Source organism: Lynx canadensis, chromosome C1 (assembly GCF_007474595.2).
Source record: "Lynx canadensis isolate LIC74 chromosome C1, mLynCan4.pri.v2, whole genome shotgun sequence".
Classification (NCBI taxonomy): Eukaryota; Metazoa; Chordata; class Mammalia; order Carnivora; family Felidae; genus Lynx; species Lynx canadensis.
Window position 1 is genome coordinate 96,918,115 of NC_044310.1, and position 20,142 is coordinate 96,938,256.

A 20,142-nucleotide genomic window follows, 5' to 3' on the forward strand; every position below is an offset into this window, starting at 1 on the left:
ATTACACCATGCTGCATCAGAAGCTGTAAATATAGGTTTTAATCAACATGATAGTTTTTCTGTAACGTTAAGTGAAAAATATGAGAATACAAAATTGTATCTATGCTATAATTACAACAATGTAAAAGGCAGTATATAAATGGACAAGAACTAGGATTTCTACACCAAAAAGACTGTATTTGTTGGGATATTGGTACTATGGTGAATTTATTTTCTTTTAACTTGAAATAATATTGTTTCATAAGAGTAACAACAGTAAGGTGTTTTTTTTTTAATTATGCTTAAGAAATTTTTTAGGGGCGCACACGTGGGTCAGTTGTTTAAGCGTCTGACTCTTGATTTTGGCTCAGGTCATGATCTCACAGTTCACGGAATCAAGCCTTGCGTCCAGCTCTCCGCTAACAGTGCCAGAGCCTGCTTGGGATTCTCTCTGTCCCTCGCTCTCTGCCCCTCCCCCACTCACACACAGCTGGCCCCCTCTCTCTTTCTCTCTCTCTCTCTCATTCTCTCCTCTCGAAATAAATAAACATTTACAAATATAGAGGAATTATTAAGAATTAAAAAAAAAAGAAATTTTCAGTAGTGTGGCTGCATACTTCTGTCTCTGCTGTGTAGAAACTCTAGTAACTGGGGACTTACCCTCAGGCTAGACCCTTTGAGGGGTTCGGTGTTATTGGCTGAAGCAAGACACTTATTGTGCAAGGATTAATTTCCCAGTCTCTGAAATGATAGATCTGGATTCAGTTTCATGTCTATGGCTGAACAGCTGAGTGAGCTTAGGCCAATCACTTAACCTCTCAGAGCCTCAGTTTCCTCCTCTGAGAGGACATTCCTCATCATAGAGAACATAACTATGTCATGGGTTATGTTTTCTTTTTAATGAGTAGTAAATATGATAATGAATATGATGCTTCCTTGACACCCCACCAAGATTATCACAATTAAATATTTCCTAGAGTAATCAGCTGTTTAATGTTTGCCTCTCTAAGACATCCTCTGATGTCTTAGGAGATAAACCCCACCAAAGCATGGAGCACTGCATTGCATAGTGCAGCATCTAGCATAATGCTTTGCACATAGTAAGCGCTCAGTAAACACGTGGATGAATGCATGAAAACCTTATAGGAATGGTCTTGGCAGTTTCCACTATAGAAATGTGATCAGATTTAGTGTTGGCTCAGGAAAAGACTCACACAGCATGGTGTTGGCTTCAGCTGTCATAGCAAGGCTATGTGCTCTGCCCAGAGATACACAGCCAAGGCGGAAGTGTGGACTGAAATCCGAGCCACTGACCTGGCAGGGGGCAGGGGGCACAGATTGTCTACCTGGAACCAGAGATGACTTTCGATAATTCGCACAAAGGAACCACCATTTAGGCTAGCAGTGGCCTTGGGTCACAGAATCAGGGATCCAACCTCAAAAACATCCAATCCTGGGAAAATACATTAAGGGGCTTAAGGTAGGAAGGGGGAAATGACCAGATGGAAAGCCCTTCAATTTAAAGACAGTATTTACCTTGTCCAAGCAAGCAAATAACCCATTCACCACTACCCAACTCCCCCAAAAATGAATGTCTCTGGTATCTCAGCTGAACCTTTAGGTGGGGCTGAGGGCAAGACTCTGTTTTTCCACTGGAGGACATGAGTCAGTGAACAGTGAGGTTCTACTTAATCACCACCCAAAAACAAGGTCCTTAAAACCAAGAGCTAGAAAAGCAAGGAAGTGATTAATATAAAAGTCAGGATAGTGATTATTCCTTGGTCAGGGCAGGGTGGGGGTGGGGGTGGGGGTGGGGGTAAGGAACCTCATGGAGAAGCCATATATAGAGGTTTTCCGGGGTCCGAAAATGTTCCATTCCTTGACCTCTGCGGTGGTTGCTTCATAATTATACTGACACACGCTCTATGTAATTTTCTAAATGTGTCTTATATTTTACAATTTCAAACAGCTGGAAAAAAATACAAACTATACAGTGTTTTTAAGCAGGGAAAAATGACCAGATTTGTATTATTAGAAGATCACTTGGCTGTTGAATGGAACATTGATTGAAGGTGGGGCAAGGCTAGAGACAGAGAAAACAGGAGGTGAGGTGCCTGCTATAACTTGGTGGGAGATTATAAAGACAGGCCAGGACCTCCCCCTTAACCTCCCTCCCTGGTGGCTCCACTTAGAGGGACTCACACTGCCTGGCCAGTGGCACCGAGAGCACATTTTTCACAATGCCACAATATTATCCAAGTTGAGTTGACACAGGGGCTTCTGTCATAACATAGAATCACTGTCATGATATCTAATCACTCCAAACTTTACAGAGTGTTTTCACATCTGCCCTCCAGAACCAGAATGTTAGCTGCATGAGCACAGAGGCTTTGTCTTGTTCACGGCTATACCCTCAGTGCCTAGAACTGAACTTGATACACGGTGGGTGCTCACTACATATTACGGAATGAAGGAGCGCATTTAATTATCATTGATATTTAATCATCACGACAACCTGTGAGGACAGGTAGGCCACGAATGATCATCCCCATTTTGGAAGTTAGGAAACAAAGACTTGGGGAAACGAAGGAACAGATCAAAGAGCTGATAATTTGGTGGACAAGAGATTCGTGATTTGATTTCAGGTTTTCTGCTTCAACTCCCTTGTTCTTCCTGCTCCTTCACAGCTGAAGAGCCAAGCCTTCAAGTTCTTAAAGCCCTGAAACACCAGCTGGAAGGAAGTATTCCAAAATACATAATGCTATCAGATATCCTATGTCATCGGACGTGCTGGGTACAGGATGAGCGAGGCCTGCCCAGGGCTCAACACCCATCACCACAGTCCCCTCAGAGGAGATGCAGGGTTCCCCTGGCAGATCAGATCCAGTCGGCCCTAGGCCAGCTGGCACCTGTATTTCCCCACATCCCTGACTTGTCTCTGCTCCTCATCCCATTCTACCCCTCCACGCAAGAGAAGCTTCCAAAGACCCTGTTATTTAACAGCAAAAACACGCGTTCTCATTTTTCTCCTTAGAAGAAAAGGAAAAGAAACAATAAAGAAATATGGCAGCAGGCAGTTTCAGTGCTCCTCAAGAGCCTTTGTCACCCGAGTGGGATTCCGTGGGGAGGCTAAAAACATAATGCTCCATGAGAAGTTAATCTTGGTTTCTTTCCTCTTAATGTTAACTAAAAGTAGTCATTTGAAGCAAAAACCACAACTCGGATACCTAGGGACTCCAGATGTTCAATTAATAGGAATGTTTATACACCTGGAATTATGTATGTCCTCCGTGGGAATCTTAGTCAAACTCCAAGAACCAGCAAACACAGTATTTAAAACAGGGTTTTGGGCAGAATACTTGAAACACACAAACCGCTCAAAAAAGTCAAACTTTTAGGTCACCTTCCTCCCTTCTTCCCCTGCTGCAAGGCCTGATACTCACTTTATCCCAAGAGCAGTGTGGTCTAGGAGAGTTGGACCATCCTAGTCAGTTAAACAGTCTGTGTAACCACCCTGAGAGTGTCACACGTAGGACTCACCAGAAATTCATTGGCAAACTCCTCTTTGTTAGATTTCTTGTTTTGGGCCTCATCCAGGAACTTCTGCAGAATTTCTCTTTGGTCCATGCTGCAGGGCAAGAGAAACTGTCTACCAGTGGGTTAAGAGAGGGCATGTCAAGTGGATGTCATGGCCGAGATACCACCAAGAAGCCACTGCTGCCTCCAGAGCAGAGCATGTTGAAGGCTGTGGTTAACTGACTTCATCACAAGCCCTAGAGGAAATTAGTACGCAACCAGCCTCTGTGGTCACACAACAAAGCCATCATCACTCCAGGGCCCTAGCGCCTTCCTTCTCGAGGAAGGAACCTGGTTACAGTTCAAGTGCTAACAAACAAGAGGCTAACCAGAGCATAACACATGGCCTGCTTAGCTCTGACACCGTTCCACTCCATCATCTTTAAGTCAAATTCACCCTTTTTCTTGCTTCCTAGAGAAAAGGCAGAATTACAGGTCTTAGGAATGGGGTCTGCCTCTCCCCATTTCCTCAATGAACACAAAGGCCCTGTTGATCCTTTCTGTTTCCTCCTGTCCCAAATGAACTCAGCCAAGTTCAGTTAGGGTCCGAAAGGGAGACAGACACCGTTTGGAATTAAGACACCTTCTGCCTGCACTATTCTCCCCCAAAGTTTCTTGTCCATGCGATCTGTGGAAAATTACTGTTCATCAGAGAAGGCTTTTTTATTCAGCAATCTTATGTCTGCCATATACACCTCAAACTCTCTTTTGGATGAAGCAAAGTCAGCTGCTTCTGACAGTCTGTGTCTCTCCGTGGGCTGGAGAAGTGCTGACCTCCACTAAGGGAAGTGCTGTTGATTTCAGGACTGAGTATTGGTCTGTATAAGATCCAGGAGGACAGTGGCCCCCATGAGGAGCACCTGACCAGGAAGTTGGCACAATATCCCCTGTAGGCAATGCTAGTAAACTATAAGGAACAGAAAAAGAGTAAAATCAGCCACCTTGCTGGCAGCAGTATAACTTTCAGGGCTGAAAGGCTGAAGAACCATTTCTAGAGAAGGCATTCTACTATCCAACTAGTGCCTTGGAAAAGGCCATTGCTTCAGGAAGCCACGCTGTGCGTGTGGCATTTTGTCCCTGACAGACAAGCTGTTCGAGAGAAAGCTTCCACATCTCAGCTTGCGTAAATCCTCTCCTCAGTGGGTACAAACCTACCTAAGACTGTCTCATGCGGAGTGAGAGCAACTCAAAATCAGTAGATCATCTCTGTTTGAAGACAGAAGTTCCATAAAAAATTGTTAACAAAATTAGTCTGAAATAATCCTGAAGAAAACCGGGAAATGTGCCATTAGAACTTCCTCTATTAGCAATCTTTTCTGTTTTGGATTATTTAAACTCCCTTTAGGAAATTCGAGGCGCTACTAAGCTACATCCATTTTATTGAGCCTCGCAACAGGAAAAGAAAGGTCTTTGAGGGATTCTGCATGTGAAACAGTAGTTGTTGAGAACAGGATAGTATTCCTCAGTCCCCATCTAGCATTAAAGGAGACTTTTTTGTTGTACTAAATAATGCAATGTTTTATTTGGCTATCTTAAGACTTACAGGGGAAAAACTTTAAAAGTATAAAATCGAAAATTCACAATAACTAAAACCATGTGAAAGTACGTACATGATTAAATGAAGACTAAATGGCACCGAAAAGAATGAACTGTGTGAGTGCTAGAATTAAGGATTTTTTTTTTTTTTTAAGTAGGCTTCATGGCCAACGGAGTCCAATGCAGGGCTTGAACTCACAACCCTGATCAAGACCTGAGCTCAGATCAAGAGTCAGACACTTAACTGACTGAGCCACCCAGGTGCCCCTAAGGATGCTTTGTAAAATTCTTTAAACATTATTATACCATTTTTTAAATTAGAAAAAAGCAAAAATCCATTAATTTGTTCAACAAATTTATTGAGTACCCACTAAATGCTAAGTATTATGGTAGGGCTGGATATACGAGAGCAAACAAGCCAGAATAGAGTGAAAAAACACCCTTAAACTGGTTAATAAAGCATCTCAGGACTAAGACATGGCTGTAATTACTCATTAAAATAAAAATGTTCCAAACTAACCGGTTAATTTGCAGAGTAGCAAAGCATAACCCTAAAAGAAAAATGATTTTCTGTATTTTAACAAGTAAAAGAGATAGTTTCACAATCCCTCTGTCCCCTTAGAATGTAATTACTTCCAACAAAACTAGAACTTTACTATTAATAAACAAAAAGATACCTAATAAAATAAGTTTTAAATCTATATTTCTCAAACTCATATTTCAGAATGATCTCTAACTTTATTCTCTTCTTAGGGAGAACTAACATAGTGATGGCTACAAGATAAAGAAAAACTCGCTGAGTTGCCCCTCCTTTCACCCCAAATATAAAAATCTAAAAATAGCGTCTGAGCCGAACTGCAGATTTCTTTTCAAAAGCAAGCAGCAATTCTTAGGAGTCTGTTCCACACTAAAACCAAAAGATACAGAAACATCGTGAAATAACCAAACCTCAAAAACCCACTTCGCTGAAAGACCATTTCCTGAGTCGACCACTCAAGCAAACGACAAACACAACTGAAGGAGAAAACAAAAAAAAAACTTTTATTAACAGTTTTATTTTAACAAATCTAAGCTGCTACTTAATTTTTCACACTTCCTTCTGTCGATACGGGAAGGCGACAGGAGCATCATGCTTTTTGATACAGATTCTGATGACTCATTTATATCTTGTGGGAAGATCAACAACTGGGGAGGGGGAACATGTTCTACAGCAAAGACTGGCAAATACGTAAAAGAATTGACAAATTTATGGTGAAACATTTAAACCGGTCCGGCCTAAGCCCTAAGTGAACACAACAATTCCATGAAGTGAAAGACCCATGAGCACTTTGTCAGGACCCGCCGGGGTGAGTTCTAGTGGAAAGTAAAAGTGAATGAGCACCTGAAGAAGAGCCAGGAAGGAACACCTCACTGCTGCCTCCTGTGGTTCTGCTGTTTATTCAGAAGGTGGATGACAGCATAGAGGAGTGCCCCTCGTAGTCACCTGCACCGGCAAGAGGGGAGCGTGCCTGTATAATGTCCGACATCAGCGTCACGGAGGTTGGAATTCAATGACAAAAAAAAAAAAGAAAAAGAAAAAAAATAAACTTTAACCAAAGAGAATATCAGGGGAGATCATTAGGACAAGTATTATCAGTTAATAGGAAATACACTCAGGTTTCTCACAACATCCTTCTCTGTCTATGGGGAGGCCTGTTTTACCCTGGGGAAGCCACTTAACAATCTTTGCTTTGGTTTCACTAGGGTCATTGATTTGATACGGGCTCTGTGTAGTATCCGTGAAACACGCAGTTCTTTGTGAGCATCCTGGTGGTCACCAAGGCCTGCTTGTCATTTCTCCTCAATGTCTTGTAGATTCAACCAGTCTCTTCCATTCCCATGCTGACCCCCGCCCCTCCTTGTGAATTCCATCAGCAACAGGCTCTGAGTTGTACTCCATGCTCGCGTCTCCTAGGAACCAAGCGTGGGTGAAAGCTCTTAAAACTCCACTTAAATGCTAAAGAACCGAAGTAGTTACCGATGGTCTACTGCACGCACGTCCAGATTCCTCAGCTTGTCACCAAGCCCCTCCTGGGCTTGGGTGGGTCCCCCCCACCCAAACTATCTAGCCACATCAACCACAGGCCTTACTCATTTTACTGCCACCTCTTTTGCTACTTCTCACCTTTCCCCTAATGTTCGCCAAGATGAAAATAAAGCTGTAAAGCTTAGTTACTCTTTTCTTCACAACGCCCGCCCCTAACTCCATCTCAGCACAACTTTCTTAGTCTGCCTCCTTTTGGTCGAAGTCTTTATTTTCAGCTGTGGAAGTTTGCTTTGTTTCTCCACAGGTTTCTTGCCTCCCACAAGTTTATTGGAAAGAGTTTATTCGAAAGAAGACACATAAGCCACCCCGTGTAGTTTTAAATGTATCAAAGGCCACGGTAGCGCCTTCCATATACATTTGCGGGACCCACAGTGCTTAACGTGCTCTTAAGCACACCTAAATTACACCTGTTGTGATCAAGCACACTACGTAATGTGGTTAGGTGTTGGTGAGGGGTCCACCCTGACTTGGTTACTCTCTCTGTCAAGTACTCCAGGTCTCCTGCCTGGCACAGACCATGCCTGTCTCTGGCCAGGCACTTTTCGCTGTGCCAGGAGCAGATGGGCCTTCCCTACAGGGAGGTCCCGGAACTTGGAAAAGAGCATGTACCTGAGAGCTGCTGCCTGAGCAGCCGGGCCACTGTTATGGAAGGAATGATGCTGCCACCACTGAGGCAGAGCCCAGCTCTGTGCTGCTACAATGGCCAGGAAAAAAATGACCCCTTTATCTCCCAGAATAGACCCATTTCCCCTTCTATAAATGGACATAGTAGAGGCTGATAAAACGCCTCTGACGAGGCTTGTTGCACACATCACCCACAGCAGGAAAGTCCCCCATGCATCTCCTGGCCATGATGGCTTCTCATCGCTACAGCTTTCTGAGACCTCATCAGTCTCTTCGGTTCACCCGCTGTGAACTTCATAGTCAGCTTCCAGCCATCCACAGGGAATCATGCTCTGCCTTTGGTTTCGGAAGTACAACCCTCAGGAGGCTAACGACAACTGACAATTTGCAATTGACCCAATTTTCCTTCTATTAAAACAGAGTTGGGACTCTTGGTGAGACCTGGCATCGTGTTCAAAACGTAATCAAACTTGAAATCTTATCTTTCATTTGTTGACTCAGTATTGAGTCTATTCATTTCTTTTTTTTAATTCATTTATTCTTTTAATGAATATTTATGAGATCCATAGGTACGCAAGAGAATGGGGAGGAGGGGTGCTACAGATGTGTACAACAAGTTGTCTTCATTCAAGGATCTTTTTCTAGTAGGGAGGGAAGTACACAAATAACTATAACTTAAGGCCATTTGTGGGAATATGCAAACAGAATGTTGAGAAGGCAAAGATCACCTTGTATTTGGGTTTTCTGGGTAGCCTTCATCGAGGAAGCGACCTTTGAGCTGGGTCTTGAATATGTCGAAGAGCCTGAGGAGAAGCAATATAAAACAGAGAACAGCAGGAGGAGGATGGCTTAGTGAGTGGCTCTCAGTCCGACTGGATGATTGGTCATGTAGAGAAGAGTCTTGATCCACAAGGCTAGAAAGGGCAGTTGGAGACAGACCCTGAGGGAATTTGAATGCCAGGCTAAAAAGTCAGGCTTTATTTGATGGGCGATGGAAAACTGGGGAAGGTTTTATATTTTTTTTAATAACAACTTTATTGAGGGGGTGCCTGAGTGGCTCAGTCGGTTAAGCATCCGACTTCGGCTCAGGTCATGATCTCATGGTCTGTGGGTTTGAGCCCTGTGTGGGGCTTTGTGCTGACAGCTCAGAGCCTGGAGCCTGCTTTGGATTCTGTGTCTCCCTCCCTCTCTGCCCCTCCTCCACTCGCGCTCTGTCTCCCTCTCTCTCAAAAATAATTAATAAACATTAAAAAAAATTAAAAATATAACGACTTTACTGAGGTAGTACTGACATACAACAAACTACACACTTCAGAGTGTGTGGCTTGAGAAGTTTGAAATGTATATACACCCAAGAAGCCATCAGTACAATCAAAACAATGAACATATCCAATCACCTTCAAAAGTTCCGCTGGAAGATCTTAAGAAAATGGCAATCAAAGCAATGTTTCTTTCCTTTCTTTCTTTCTTTTTTTTTTTTGAAGAAATGGCCCCTCTGATAAATTTTTTTAAAAGTCTTATAATCTACTTCAGTAGTATGTAAAATTTCAAAATGATTATATCTGAAAATGACTCAGAAGACTAGACAAGGAAACCACAGCTTTGGTCAATCTGGTGGCCGTATTAGGACAGATGGGAATGGGCAAGCCTGGAACAGGACAATCAGTTAATAGCCTAAGAGACTTTACCAAAAGTCCAGGCATGGGGTAACAAACTCTCATAGAAAGAATCCGGACAAAAAGCAAGGAATAAGTGAGAAAGACTAGGTGAGTAGGGCTGGAGGCAGGGAAAAGGGGAAACATGACTGAGGTTTTGAGCTAGCTGGACAGCAATCTGAGGCAGTATAGGGATAAAAAAGGTATATAGATACAAAGAATTGGAGCTCGTGGATATGGATTTAGGAAGAAGGGAAATAAGTCCGTCAGACTTAGGAATCTTAGGAATCACACTGAGGCGAGAGGTAAAGCCAGAAGATTGGCTTAAGCCAAAACTTTATGAACTGTGACAGCAGCCCCAAACTGTTCATGGTGCAGTGTTTAAAATAGTCCAGGGGTGCCTGGGTGGCTCAGTCGGTTAAGCGTCCGACTTCGGCTCAGGTCATGATCTCACAGTCCATGAGTTCGAGCCCCGCGTCGGGCTTGGTGCTGACAGCTCGGAGCCCGCAGCCTGCTCCGCATTCTGTGTCTCCCTCTCTCTCTGCCCCTCCCCTGCTCATGCTCTGTCTCTCTATCTCTCAAAAATAAATGTTTTAAAAAAATTTATATAAAAAAAAGGTGTGGAAACAAAGGCTCAGGGGAATTTGGATTACTTGCCCAATGTCACATGATTAGTCTTGGTGAAACTACATTGTGAACATCAGAGAACCTGAATGTATTCTTCATCTCTGGGCTACAGTGCCTTCTCCCTGCCACCCAAACACTTCAGCTCTCCCAGGAGAGGGTGCCTAGGAACGAACACAACACCTAAGCCAGAGCTGCTTCATCCATTTACTTGGTATAATCCCCAGGAGCACTGTATCCTCAGTCTCCAGATACTGCTGTATACTTGGCAACAGATTCCTATTCGGATGTCTTGCTGACAGTATAGGATAAAATGGGGAGCTAGCGAAGCTAAGAGGGAAGAGAAAAGACAAAGAGGAGGCTGCTGGCCTCTGACCTTTATCGTGTATTTTTCAGCTTTACTGAGAGAGAATTGACATTGTAACATTGTATACATTTAAGGTGTACAGGGCAATGATTTGATACATGTGTGTATTTCAAAATGATTACCACAGTAAGGTTAGTTAACACATCTGTCATCTCACCTAGTTAAACAATGTGTGTTTTGGGGCACCTGGCTGGCTCAGTTAGTGGAACATACAACTCTCAGTCTCAGGGTTGTGAGTTCAAGCCCCATGCTGGGTGTAGAAAAAAAAATTTTTTTTAAATAAATACATAAACATAGGACAGATAAATAAAGTGTTTTGTGTGTATGGGTGTGGTAAGAACTTTAAAAATCTACTCTTTAGCAACTTCTAAATACAGGATATGGTATTGTTAACTATAGTCACCATGATGTACATTATTCTCCCAGACCTTTCTCATCTTATAACTGGAAATTTATACCCTTTGACCACCTTCACCCATTTCCCCCACCTCCCACCCCCTGCCCAGGGCAACCCCCAATCTGTTTCTGTATCAATTAAATTGGATTTGCTGAGAATTAGTTCAAATACATAGACACAATTTTATTTCATGAACAAAACAGCATTGGTCAATGTGAAAATAGTGATTTCACCTAAGAAGTAAAATACCACAAAACCCACCCTGTTGAATTTACAGTAATGTAAGGGACAAAGAAGTACATCAAGTGTCTTCAATTGGTAGCAAAAAAAAGCTAATTGCTACTTAAAAGAAACATGAAATCTCATTTGGGATTACAAACCTATTGTGATTTCTCCAAGAATTGAGGAAATCACACAACTTGAAAAAGTCAAGATATAGTCCCAGCGCTACATCTTTAATTCTATGCATTGAGGGGAAACAGATAGCTGGCTGGCTGAAAGGAGGGGATGTGGTTACACTTTAGCCAAACTGTAACCAAACCATTAATGCCTCTCTTCAAAATAGATATAGCAAAAAAAAAAAAAAAAAACAAACCCAAAAAACAAAATAGATACAGCAATGCTTTTCTTCTTGACAGTCAGGTAAGTAGTCTGGTTTTGGGACTTAAGGACTCTTGATGATTGCCTATGAATCTATGAGATTATTAAGGACTATTTCAAGATATTCATAACATGGATACTATACGCCTCATTTCCAATCACTTCCAATCACTTATGGTAGGGCCAGAGAAAATATATACCCTCTACTGACTGACTACTCAGGAGTCACAGAGCTTTCTGATTTGCTAAAGTTCTCAAGAAAGTGTGGACTATGCCAGAACCAACAGAACACTCGAAAATCTAAAAAACAGAGTAATCCTATGTACAATTGTGTTTGGCAAAAATTATCAGGATTGCCACAGAGTTTAAATTATTCAAGGAGAGATGTTCATTTAGCTTTAAAGCAAGGGTCTACACACTTTTCTGTCAAGAGCCAGATAGTAAATATATTTTACAGCCCATATGGTATCTGCTGTAACTTCTCAACTCTGACGTTGTGGTACTAAAACAGTCATAGACAATATGTAAACAAGTGAGTGTAGCTGCAATCCAATAAAAGAATTTACAGAAAAAGGAGCAGGCAGGATATGGCCAATCCTTGCTCTAAAATGATGGGTCTCAATTCTGTATGTACATAAGAATCCCCTGTGGAACTGGTAGCATCCTAGGTCCCAGCCCACCCCTACAGAATCAGAATCTCTAGGGATGGGGCCTGGAAATCAGCAATTTATAAGGTCCACAGGGGTATGTAGGCCCCTTTTTGGTTTGAAAAACACTGTGGTATGCAGCTAGTTTCATCTAAGCTGGGATGGCCCCTCTGTCCTAGATGTGGGCCAGCACTTCCTGCATCCTGTGGCAGTAAAAATGCACTCACTGTTTTATCTTTTGTCGGCCTTTCTGGTAGGAGGGCAGATGCAGAAACTGCTATTTTTTGCTTTCAACCTAAAAATGCATAAAATAATTCTGCTTTAGTGAAATTAACACAAGACTCAGGTTATGAATTCAAAAGAAATTCTCAACTTAAAGAATTGAAATCTCCCTGAAGTCCTTTAGGTTGCAAAATGAGCAGACAAGATCCTTCCCAAAGGACAAGAGGAAATCTGAAGGAAGTTTACTGTGTGCTCCCTTTCCCAAAAGATCTCCAGCCAAGCCCGGCTCTGATGCTTCCAATTCCGCTCCTAACAAGTTGTTACTTTGTGTCTAGAGGTCTTTGCTTAAATGGTACCTCATTAAAACTCACATAAAAACACAAAGCACAAAATCTCTGTAGACCTCCAAGGGCTTCTCCCAACTGTAGCAATCAGTAGAAAAGAAATTATTCAGCTAAATTAGGTTCTGTTCAAAAGAAAGCAGTTTTGGATATGGTTGTCTGCTTTAACTGCCAGAAATCAATCACCTGAGCAGTCACAGGGGCAGTGATGTTCAGGCTGGCAAACAGCTCCCACCTCTTCTTCAGCTCTCCAGATTCTCCTAGGAAGAACAATGGATAGCCTACAGTCAAAGGCATGGTTTTCAGGAGCTTCCCAAAGAAACCACGAATAATCTGCAGATACCCTCAAGAAATGCGGCTCTCACTAAGGCTTCTGCTGATGCTGGAAATGAAGAGGAGTGCTCTATGAGAGCAGATGGTCTAATGATTCCTAAGACATGACCTTAGAATGCCTCCTCTAGACATCGTTTTTGTTAGACAATAGGGGGATGGTTCTGAATTTCTTCAACATACATCCAAAGATGTTAGGGAGAGGAGACCCAGAAATTCACCAGGGAGCAGAGTGAAGCCAGGCTGAGATTAGCATTCTATCACCAGTATACTTGCTAGGCAGTTATATATAGAAAGTGGGATTTAGCTCTGTAGAGTTAGTAGTCAACATTTTAGGCAAAGTGTCTCTGGAGTCCAACACCCATAGTCCTGAGCTTCTGACTGTTCCCCTTTTTACTGCTCTTTTCAGCAAAGTAGGGAGATCTGTTTTTCTACCTGGTTTCCAACTTACAAAGAATCAGGAATTGAGAGTTCCAGGTATGAGTACAAAAACAATGCAAATGCCTATCAGAGCCAGGGCCCCAACATACTTACCCAACCTCCCTGGCCCTGGACAAACTCCCGGACGGCACTGTTCCCGTTGATCAGGTTTACTATGGGGATAGCCACCTGTCTTGCTATTCCAGGAGCCATGCGGGCCACACATTCAAGAAGCTTCACGGACACTGCCAGAAAGGCTCTCTCATAAACTAAGCTGGAATCCTGAGCACACCAGGCCTGGCTGAGAGATTTTACTGTGTCCTGCAGTATAGGTCCTGCCTGGGGAGAGACATGGGATATCAGCGAAGTATCGAAAAAAAAAGTCTACAGGGAGCTGTAGGTGCAGGAATCCAGTAAAGCAAGTGTTTCCTATAGGAGAGAATAGCAAATGTACCACTGGTTGTATCTAAGATAATCTAAGGAGTAGAAGGCCAAACTTTTCCTATTTTATGATTTTGTTATTTATTGTAATGGGTATAGAGAAAACATAAGTAGCCCATCAAACCCATGATTTCAGGTGTCATTATTTAGGATGAGCAAAATGATTGAAAGAACAACAAAATTATTTGAAAGGACAATATTAAGTACGTGATAGTACTTAATAGCCAAATTGTGAAGGTACTGCTTGAATGACTGAAGTCTGGAAAATTCTGAAGTAAAAAAAAAAAAAAAAGATTTGTTTTTTCTCTCCCTCTTTCCTTCCCCCCCCCAAAATTGATCCAAAAGTCATTAGATGGGATGGGGCGCGTGGGTGGCTTAGTCGGTTAAGCGTCGGACTTCAGCTCAGGTCATGATCTTGTAGTTTGTGAGTTCGAGCCCCATGTCCGGCTCTGTGCTGACAGCTCAGAGCCTGAAGCCTGCTTTGGATTCTGTATCTCCCTCTCTCTCTGCCCCTCTCCAGCTCGTGCTCTGTCTCTCAAAAATAAATAAACGTTACAAAAAAATTAAAAAACAAAAAAACAAAAGTCATTAGATGGGGCCAAGCAAGATGTACTGTGGTGCAGTGTAGGGGGGCCCATGGGAGTCACAGCAGGGTGTCAGAGTCCAAACAAGTTGGGAGGGCCATCCACATGAGTACCTAGATCTTGGTTTCCAAATACCATTCTCCATTAAAACCAACCAGAGCTCCCTGGACAATGGCTGATTTCAGGCTGGGGCCTGGAAATACAAGAGATATGTCAGAAATTAAGGAAGTACTCACAGAGCGACAGGACATGCCAAAAAGACACAGTCCAGATTGAAAGGACTCCCACGGGCCAAAACTAGGACAATTTGAACATCCAAATAAATAATGATGGTAACAGATTACTAGTAACAGATAGGAATTCATGAGTCCATGTTGATATAAAAAATAAACACATGGGGCGCCTGGGTGGCGCAGTCGGTTAAGCGTCCGACTTCAGCCAGGTCACGATCTCGCGGTCCGTGAGTTTGAGCCCCGCGTCAGGCTCTGGGCTGATGGCTCGGAGCCTGGAGCCTGTTTTCGATTCTGTGTCTCCCTCTCTCTCTGCCCCTCCCCCGTTCATGCTCTGTCTCTCTCTGTCCCAAATAAATAAATAAACGTTGAAAAAAAAAATTAAAAAAAAAAATAAATAAACACATGAAAGAGTAAAAAAAAAGAAAAAGAAAAAAAATACATGAATAGATTGAAATGTTGATGAGATACTAGATATTTACATGGTTTCAAAATACCTCCCTATGCAAATTTAACTATATTAACTGCAGTAGCTATAACTGCTGTAGAGAAGCCTTGCAGACACCATCTTAAGTGATTAAGTTAACATCAGTAATGGGATAAAGTGAAATTTGTGCCATTTAATAGGTACGACGAGAAGAACACTGCAACACTTTTGTGATCTTACTGCAAAGGTACATATCCTGAATCTACGCAAGAGGAAACATTGAAAAACCCCAAATTTAGGGACCTTCTACAAAATTACTGACTCATAATCTTCAAGTGTCATGGTCATGAAAAATCACGGAAAGATTGAGGAACTATTTCAGATTAAAGGATACTAAAGAGACATCACAACTAAATGCAATATCTGATTCTGGCCTAGATCTTTTTGTTGTAAGTGACATCATTGGGACAACTGGAACAATTTGAATGGAATCTGAGGATAAGATGAAAATGTGTCAGTACTAGTTTCCTGGTTTTGATGGTTTAGATCATGGTTATATATAAAAGCACAGCCTTGTTTGAAGGAAACATAGAAGTATTAGCGGATGATGGAACATCCTATCAGCCACCTACTCGCAAATGATTCAAGAGGGAAATTCTTTGTACAATATGCACAACTTTCCTATGAGTTTGGGACTGTTACAAAAAACTTTTTTTTAATTAAAAAAAAAAGTAAATTCATCTCTTAGCTACCTTAGGAAAGCTTTAGTGCAAGCAATTAGGAGTAACAAGTCTGGTTCTGCCTGAATAGGTGTACCATCCAAGCTATATTCAGTAAGAAGAATAAAGCATAATGGTGAAGAGTGTGGTTCAAATCCTAACTTCAACACTCACGGAGTAACCTAATTTCTTGTTTCCCTATCTCTCAGTTCCCGTATCTGCTTAAATGGATATCAAGTCAGAAAATACTTATCGGGGATCTCCCGCATACAAGGTGCTATTCTAGGTTGTGTGAATACTGCAGTGAACAAAGAGGTGAGATGTTTGCTCTCACAGCATTACATGCACATGAGGAGAGGTTGCACTTATGGATAATAGTTTCTACACGACCTCATAGAGTGGTATCAGGCTTAAATGAGATAAGTGCAAAGCATTTAGAATACTGTCTGGCACGTGTTAAGTGATGAGTTAATATTACCTGCCATTATTGATATTAATCAGCAACATCTTCCAGAACATTGCCGATGGTCTTTACATCCGATACAGAATCCAAGTGCTATTGCCAATAATCATCATTCTGATGAAAAGCCAGATATGCCCTAGTGGGTTGCTGTAAGTACTTACCCTTCAGTGCAGCATACTTGTCGACTATCATTCCTGTACATAGTTTCGTTGCTGGGCCTTCTGGGGGTGGGGGAGGGGAAGACACCCACTCTCAGCAAAATAAATACTAAAACAAGTATATTAGAGACTAAAGTGCTTTACCAGGGACAAAATGCTACAGATGTGCTCTATGCCACTTAAGCACAGCTCTGATGAAAACAAATGGAAACAATGTCACTACCACTTGGGCTTTGATGAACTCCTAAAGAACTAGCAGCTGGAGAATTCCTGCTGTATCTCCTTGGATGAAGATAAGCCCCCAAATCTTTCACTAGGATATTTCTAGTCACAGTCATGTAAGAGAAGTAAGAAAAGAGCATCTGAAATAGAAAAAAAGCAGCAACTTCACCTGTCCCTGAATGGTTTCTGAAATGATGTTTTTGACAGAATCTTCCATTTCTCCATTGAACTGGTCACCCAACATCCGAAGGCGACCAGCAATGATGGCCACGTCAAAAGAGCTCGACTCTCCTAAGACAGAGGGAACACATTCACATTTGTTACAGAGCTTGAAGGAATGGCAACTCCCAGGAATCTGGGCAGTGGAGAAAGTTCTTGACTTTTAAACAACATTGGGCACTGTTCTCTCCCAAGAGCACCTTCAATATTCTGTCAACACCGAGAATCAGAAAATCTCCCTTCACTGAGAATATCTTTCTCTTCCATTGAGACTACTGATTTTCAGGTATTGCTGAAAGCTTAGTTTGCCTTTTGAAACTTCAGAGGAAATAAGGAAGTCTACCCAGATTCTCTCATTGACCTACAATCACCACCTCAGGCCAGAAGCCTTACCTGAATCTGTTTCATCTGCACAACGTAGGTCCCGGTTAGCAACCTGCACTGTGGGGCTCAAGAAGTCTGTGAGTAAAGAGTCCACAATGCATTGCGTTTGCTCCTCAAAAGTTCGGGGGCTCTTCATTTCAGATGGTTGCTGCAGAGTTTTGCTTCTCCACAAAACAAGCAGTTTTCAGCTCAGCAGTAAGTCAGAAATACTGGTAAGCCAGGTGTGTCCACCTCTTGTAAAGTTTCCTAAGGGGACGTAATCCGAGAGCCTGCCCTACCAATTTCCTTCAAAACTCGCTGCTCAGAAATGTGGGACTCCTCCGGATGGCTCATACAGAACTCAGGAGACTTTTCGAAGGCTTTCAGTTCCTTTTCTCAGAACCACACCCTAGCCAGTATCTAAGATTAATTAATAACTTGTATTGTTAGCCAATTTAGGACTGAAATAGAGTTGAGGAAGAGCTTTCTTGGGCAATTTCATTTAGAAATACTTCCTGTTAGGTTCTGTGTATGGCATAAGTTAAAGAAAGAAGGTTCTGAAGTTATAATAGATAAGCATTCAATGCCTGACATATGGCATTTGTTTGCCATAATCACACATTTAACTGAGTATCTTTTTTTACACGTTTACTTATTTTAAGAGAGAGAGCACACTCTCACACGCACACGATCAGGGGTGGGGCAGAGAGAGAGGGAGACAGAGGATCTGAAGCAGGCTCTGAAAGGGCTCTGCACTGTCAGCAAAGAGCCCGGTGAGGGTCTCGAACTCACAAACCGTGAGAGCACAGCCTGAGCCAAAGTCAGTCGCTTAAACAACTGAGCCACCCAGGCACCCCAAATTGCTGAGTATCTAAGGGTAGGGAACCATACCTAGCACTAGAAATAACAGAAAAATGACAGACATAGTTCCTGTCCTCAAGGAGCTTACACTTTAGCATGTATGACAGATATTACATGACTGATCACATAATTTCTTGTGCTTATTGAGATACGGTGTGTGATTACAATGTGCAATAGGGAATCAAACCTAGGGGGTTAGAAAGACTTCCTTGAAGTAGTAACATCTGAGATGAGCTCTGAGGGACAAGTAGGGATTATGAGGCAAAGAAGAAAAATAAGACCATTCCAGGAGGAAATAGGATACATAAAAACTGAGAAGGTGGAAAAAAAACTTGGGCATTTGAGAAATTATGAATGGAGACGATACAAAGTATTTCACAGAGAAACTATGAGGATTAAATAAGATAATGTTACATGGGATGAACCAGCAGTTTCTGAAATGTAGTAAATGCTAAAGGTCTTCCTGTTAGCCCAAGGCCTAAGGACTAGGGTAAAAGGGATCTGAGATTCACTCTCTAACAGAATTAAGTAGGATTTTCCTAACAGGGTTAGATCCCATCACTGTTTTAGGAGATCTCATGATTAGACACTTACCCACAGTGACCTGCCTTCTTAATGTAGCCACACCTAGTTTTGGGCTGTGGGTGTCAGCACTCAAACCTATCAGCCCTTCAAGGGTATTCTGATTGGTAGACTGATAGGAGATTCAAGCATAAACAGTGAGTCAGTTGTTCAGAATGAAAGTTCTCCTTGCAAAATACTAAGAGCCAGTCATCTGTTTTCTTTTCTTTTCTTTTTAATGTTTATTTATTTATTTTGAGAGGGGGTGGAGCAGAGAGGGAGGTGAGAGAGAGAATCCCAAGCAGGCTCTCGGCTGTCAGCACTGAGCCCTACTTGGGGCTCAAACCCATGAGCCCACGAGATCATGACCTGAGTTGAAATCAAGAGTTGGACACTCAGCCGACAGAGTCACCCAGGAGGCCCTGGACTAGAAACACAAGTTATGTTTTTGTCCTCTATCGCTAGGGCTGAAACTTCAGTTTCTACTAAGTAAGACTGAGACTTCTAAGAAAGTCCTTCAGAGAGAATCCTGAGCCAACCTCCTTTCACACTAGAGCCAGCCACTGAAAATTTAAGGATTCCAACAAATTAATTTGGCATACTTCCAAAATAACATAAAGAAAACAAAAAAAGGGGTTATAAGATACCATCCAGCTGGTGTTAAATAGCTTACCCAAGGTAAGTGGCATCAGTAGGTGGCAGAATAGAAATTTAAAACCAAGTCCTGTCTTACCTCAAATAATAAACCTTTCCCACAGTAATTCATTTCACAACTGATATGCTTGTGGGCAAATACCATCTTTGGAATCTAATCTTTGCATGATCTTATCTATCCTTTGCATTATCTTGCATAATCAATGTCATAAGGCTACAGAAATGGAGAATATCCTCTCCTGGACAAGGGTGTGGTGAAGTTTCCTGCTTTGTGCATTTCTCCTTGAGCCTTTATTGTAGCACCTTCCCAAAGAATCATCCCATCCCTTCTCCCACTGCCCATCTACCCTTGACTGTTGCACTTCAAATACCGTACTCCCAGTTAGTACTGAAAAATGAGGCCAGAAATTTTTCACATCACTTGCTTCTTTTGTGCTCTGGCCACAACATTTTACATCCCTCTCTCAAAAGCCTCATCACCTTTTATCATGGGCTCAAGTCCAGGATCTTGTCATCTGTACCAGGTCTGCGTGTGAATGAGGATCCTTGAGTGCAGCTCCTCTCAACGTGTAAATCTATTAACTGAGAAAATCTGTTATTTGCCTCCCCTCCCCCAAACACCCAATATATGAGAAAGGGATAGAATTATTGTACCAGAACTCCCATTCGAAAAGGGGGTTGGGGGAAATGGGGGCATTTAAGAGCCACTAATCCATGGCAATAAAATTATGGTCAGGAACTACACAAATGATTGCCTCTGCAATGTTCTAAAGCACCATGGTCATCATAGGGCACCCATTCCATGCGTTACATACTACTTCCCAACCAAGGCAGAC

At 42.2% G+C, this 20,142-nt stretch overlaps 2 protein-coding genes across 7 annotated transcripts in view; both read right to left on the reverse strand.

Moving 5' to 3' along the window:
- The window catches only part of PTPN22 (protein tyrosine phosphatase non-receptor type 22), a 60,753-nt gene extending 57,012 nt beyond the window's left edge, over positions 1-3,741 (reverse strand). For both annotated transcript variants that reach the window (XM_030326817.1, XM_030326816.1), the window contains exon 1: positions 3,520-3,741. In XM_030326817.1, coding sequence (XP_030182677.1) covers positions 3,520-3,606 — 87 coding nt within the window. In that variant the 5' untranslated portion in view covers positions 3,607-3,741. The remainder of the gene's footprint in view (positions 1-3,519) is intronic.
- Positions 3,742-6,106: 2,365 nt separating this feature from the next.
- On the reverse strand, positions 6,107-17,908 carry BCL2L15 (BCL2 like 15). Of its 5 annotated transcripts, XR_003971097.1 has the most exons (6): positions 17,261-17,908; positions 16,818-16,939; positions 13,519-13,743; positions 12,841-12,914; positions 12,319-12,386; positions 6,107-6,599 (listed from the first exon to the last, which is right to left on the reverse strand). XR_003971097.1 is itself a non-coding variant. In XM_030326822.1 (4 exons), the coding sequence occupies exons 1-4, from the start codon at positions 17,385-17,387 to the stop codon at positions 12,897-12,899; spliced, it is 492 nt and encodes a 163-aa protein (XP_030182682.1). In that variant the 5' UTR covers positions 17,388-17,908; the 3' UTR covers positions 11,003-12,896. The 5 variants fall into 5 exon arrangements, 1 of the variants encoding a protein (XP_030182682.1); XR_003971096.1 differs by lacking the exon at positions 12,319-12,386; XR_003971095.1 differs by having other exon boundaries at positions 12,319-12,914.
- Between the last annotated feature and the right edge of the window lie 2,234 nt (positions 17,909-20,142).

Coding starts and splice junctions, on each gene's coding strand:
- BCL2L15 (XM_030326822.1), bottom strand. CDS start 17,387: ATGAAGAGCCCCCGAACTTTTGAGGAGCAAACGCAATGCATTGTGGAC. Junction 16,940..17,260: donor TGCAGATGAAACAGATTCAG/GTAAGGCTTCTG, acceptor CCTCTGTCTTAG/GAGAGTCGAGCTCTTTTGAC. Junction 13,744..16,817: donor CAGAAACCATTCAGGGACAG/GTGAAGTTGCTG, acceptor GTCTCTCCCCAG/GCAGGACCTATACTGCAGGA.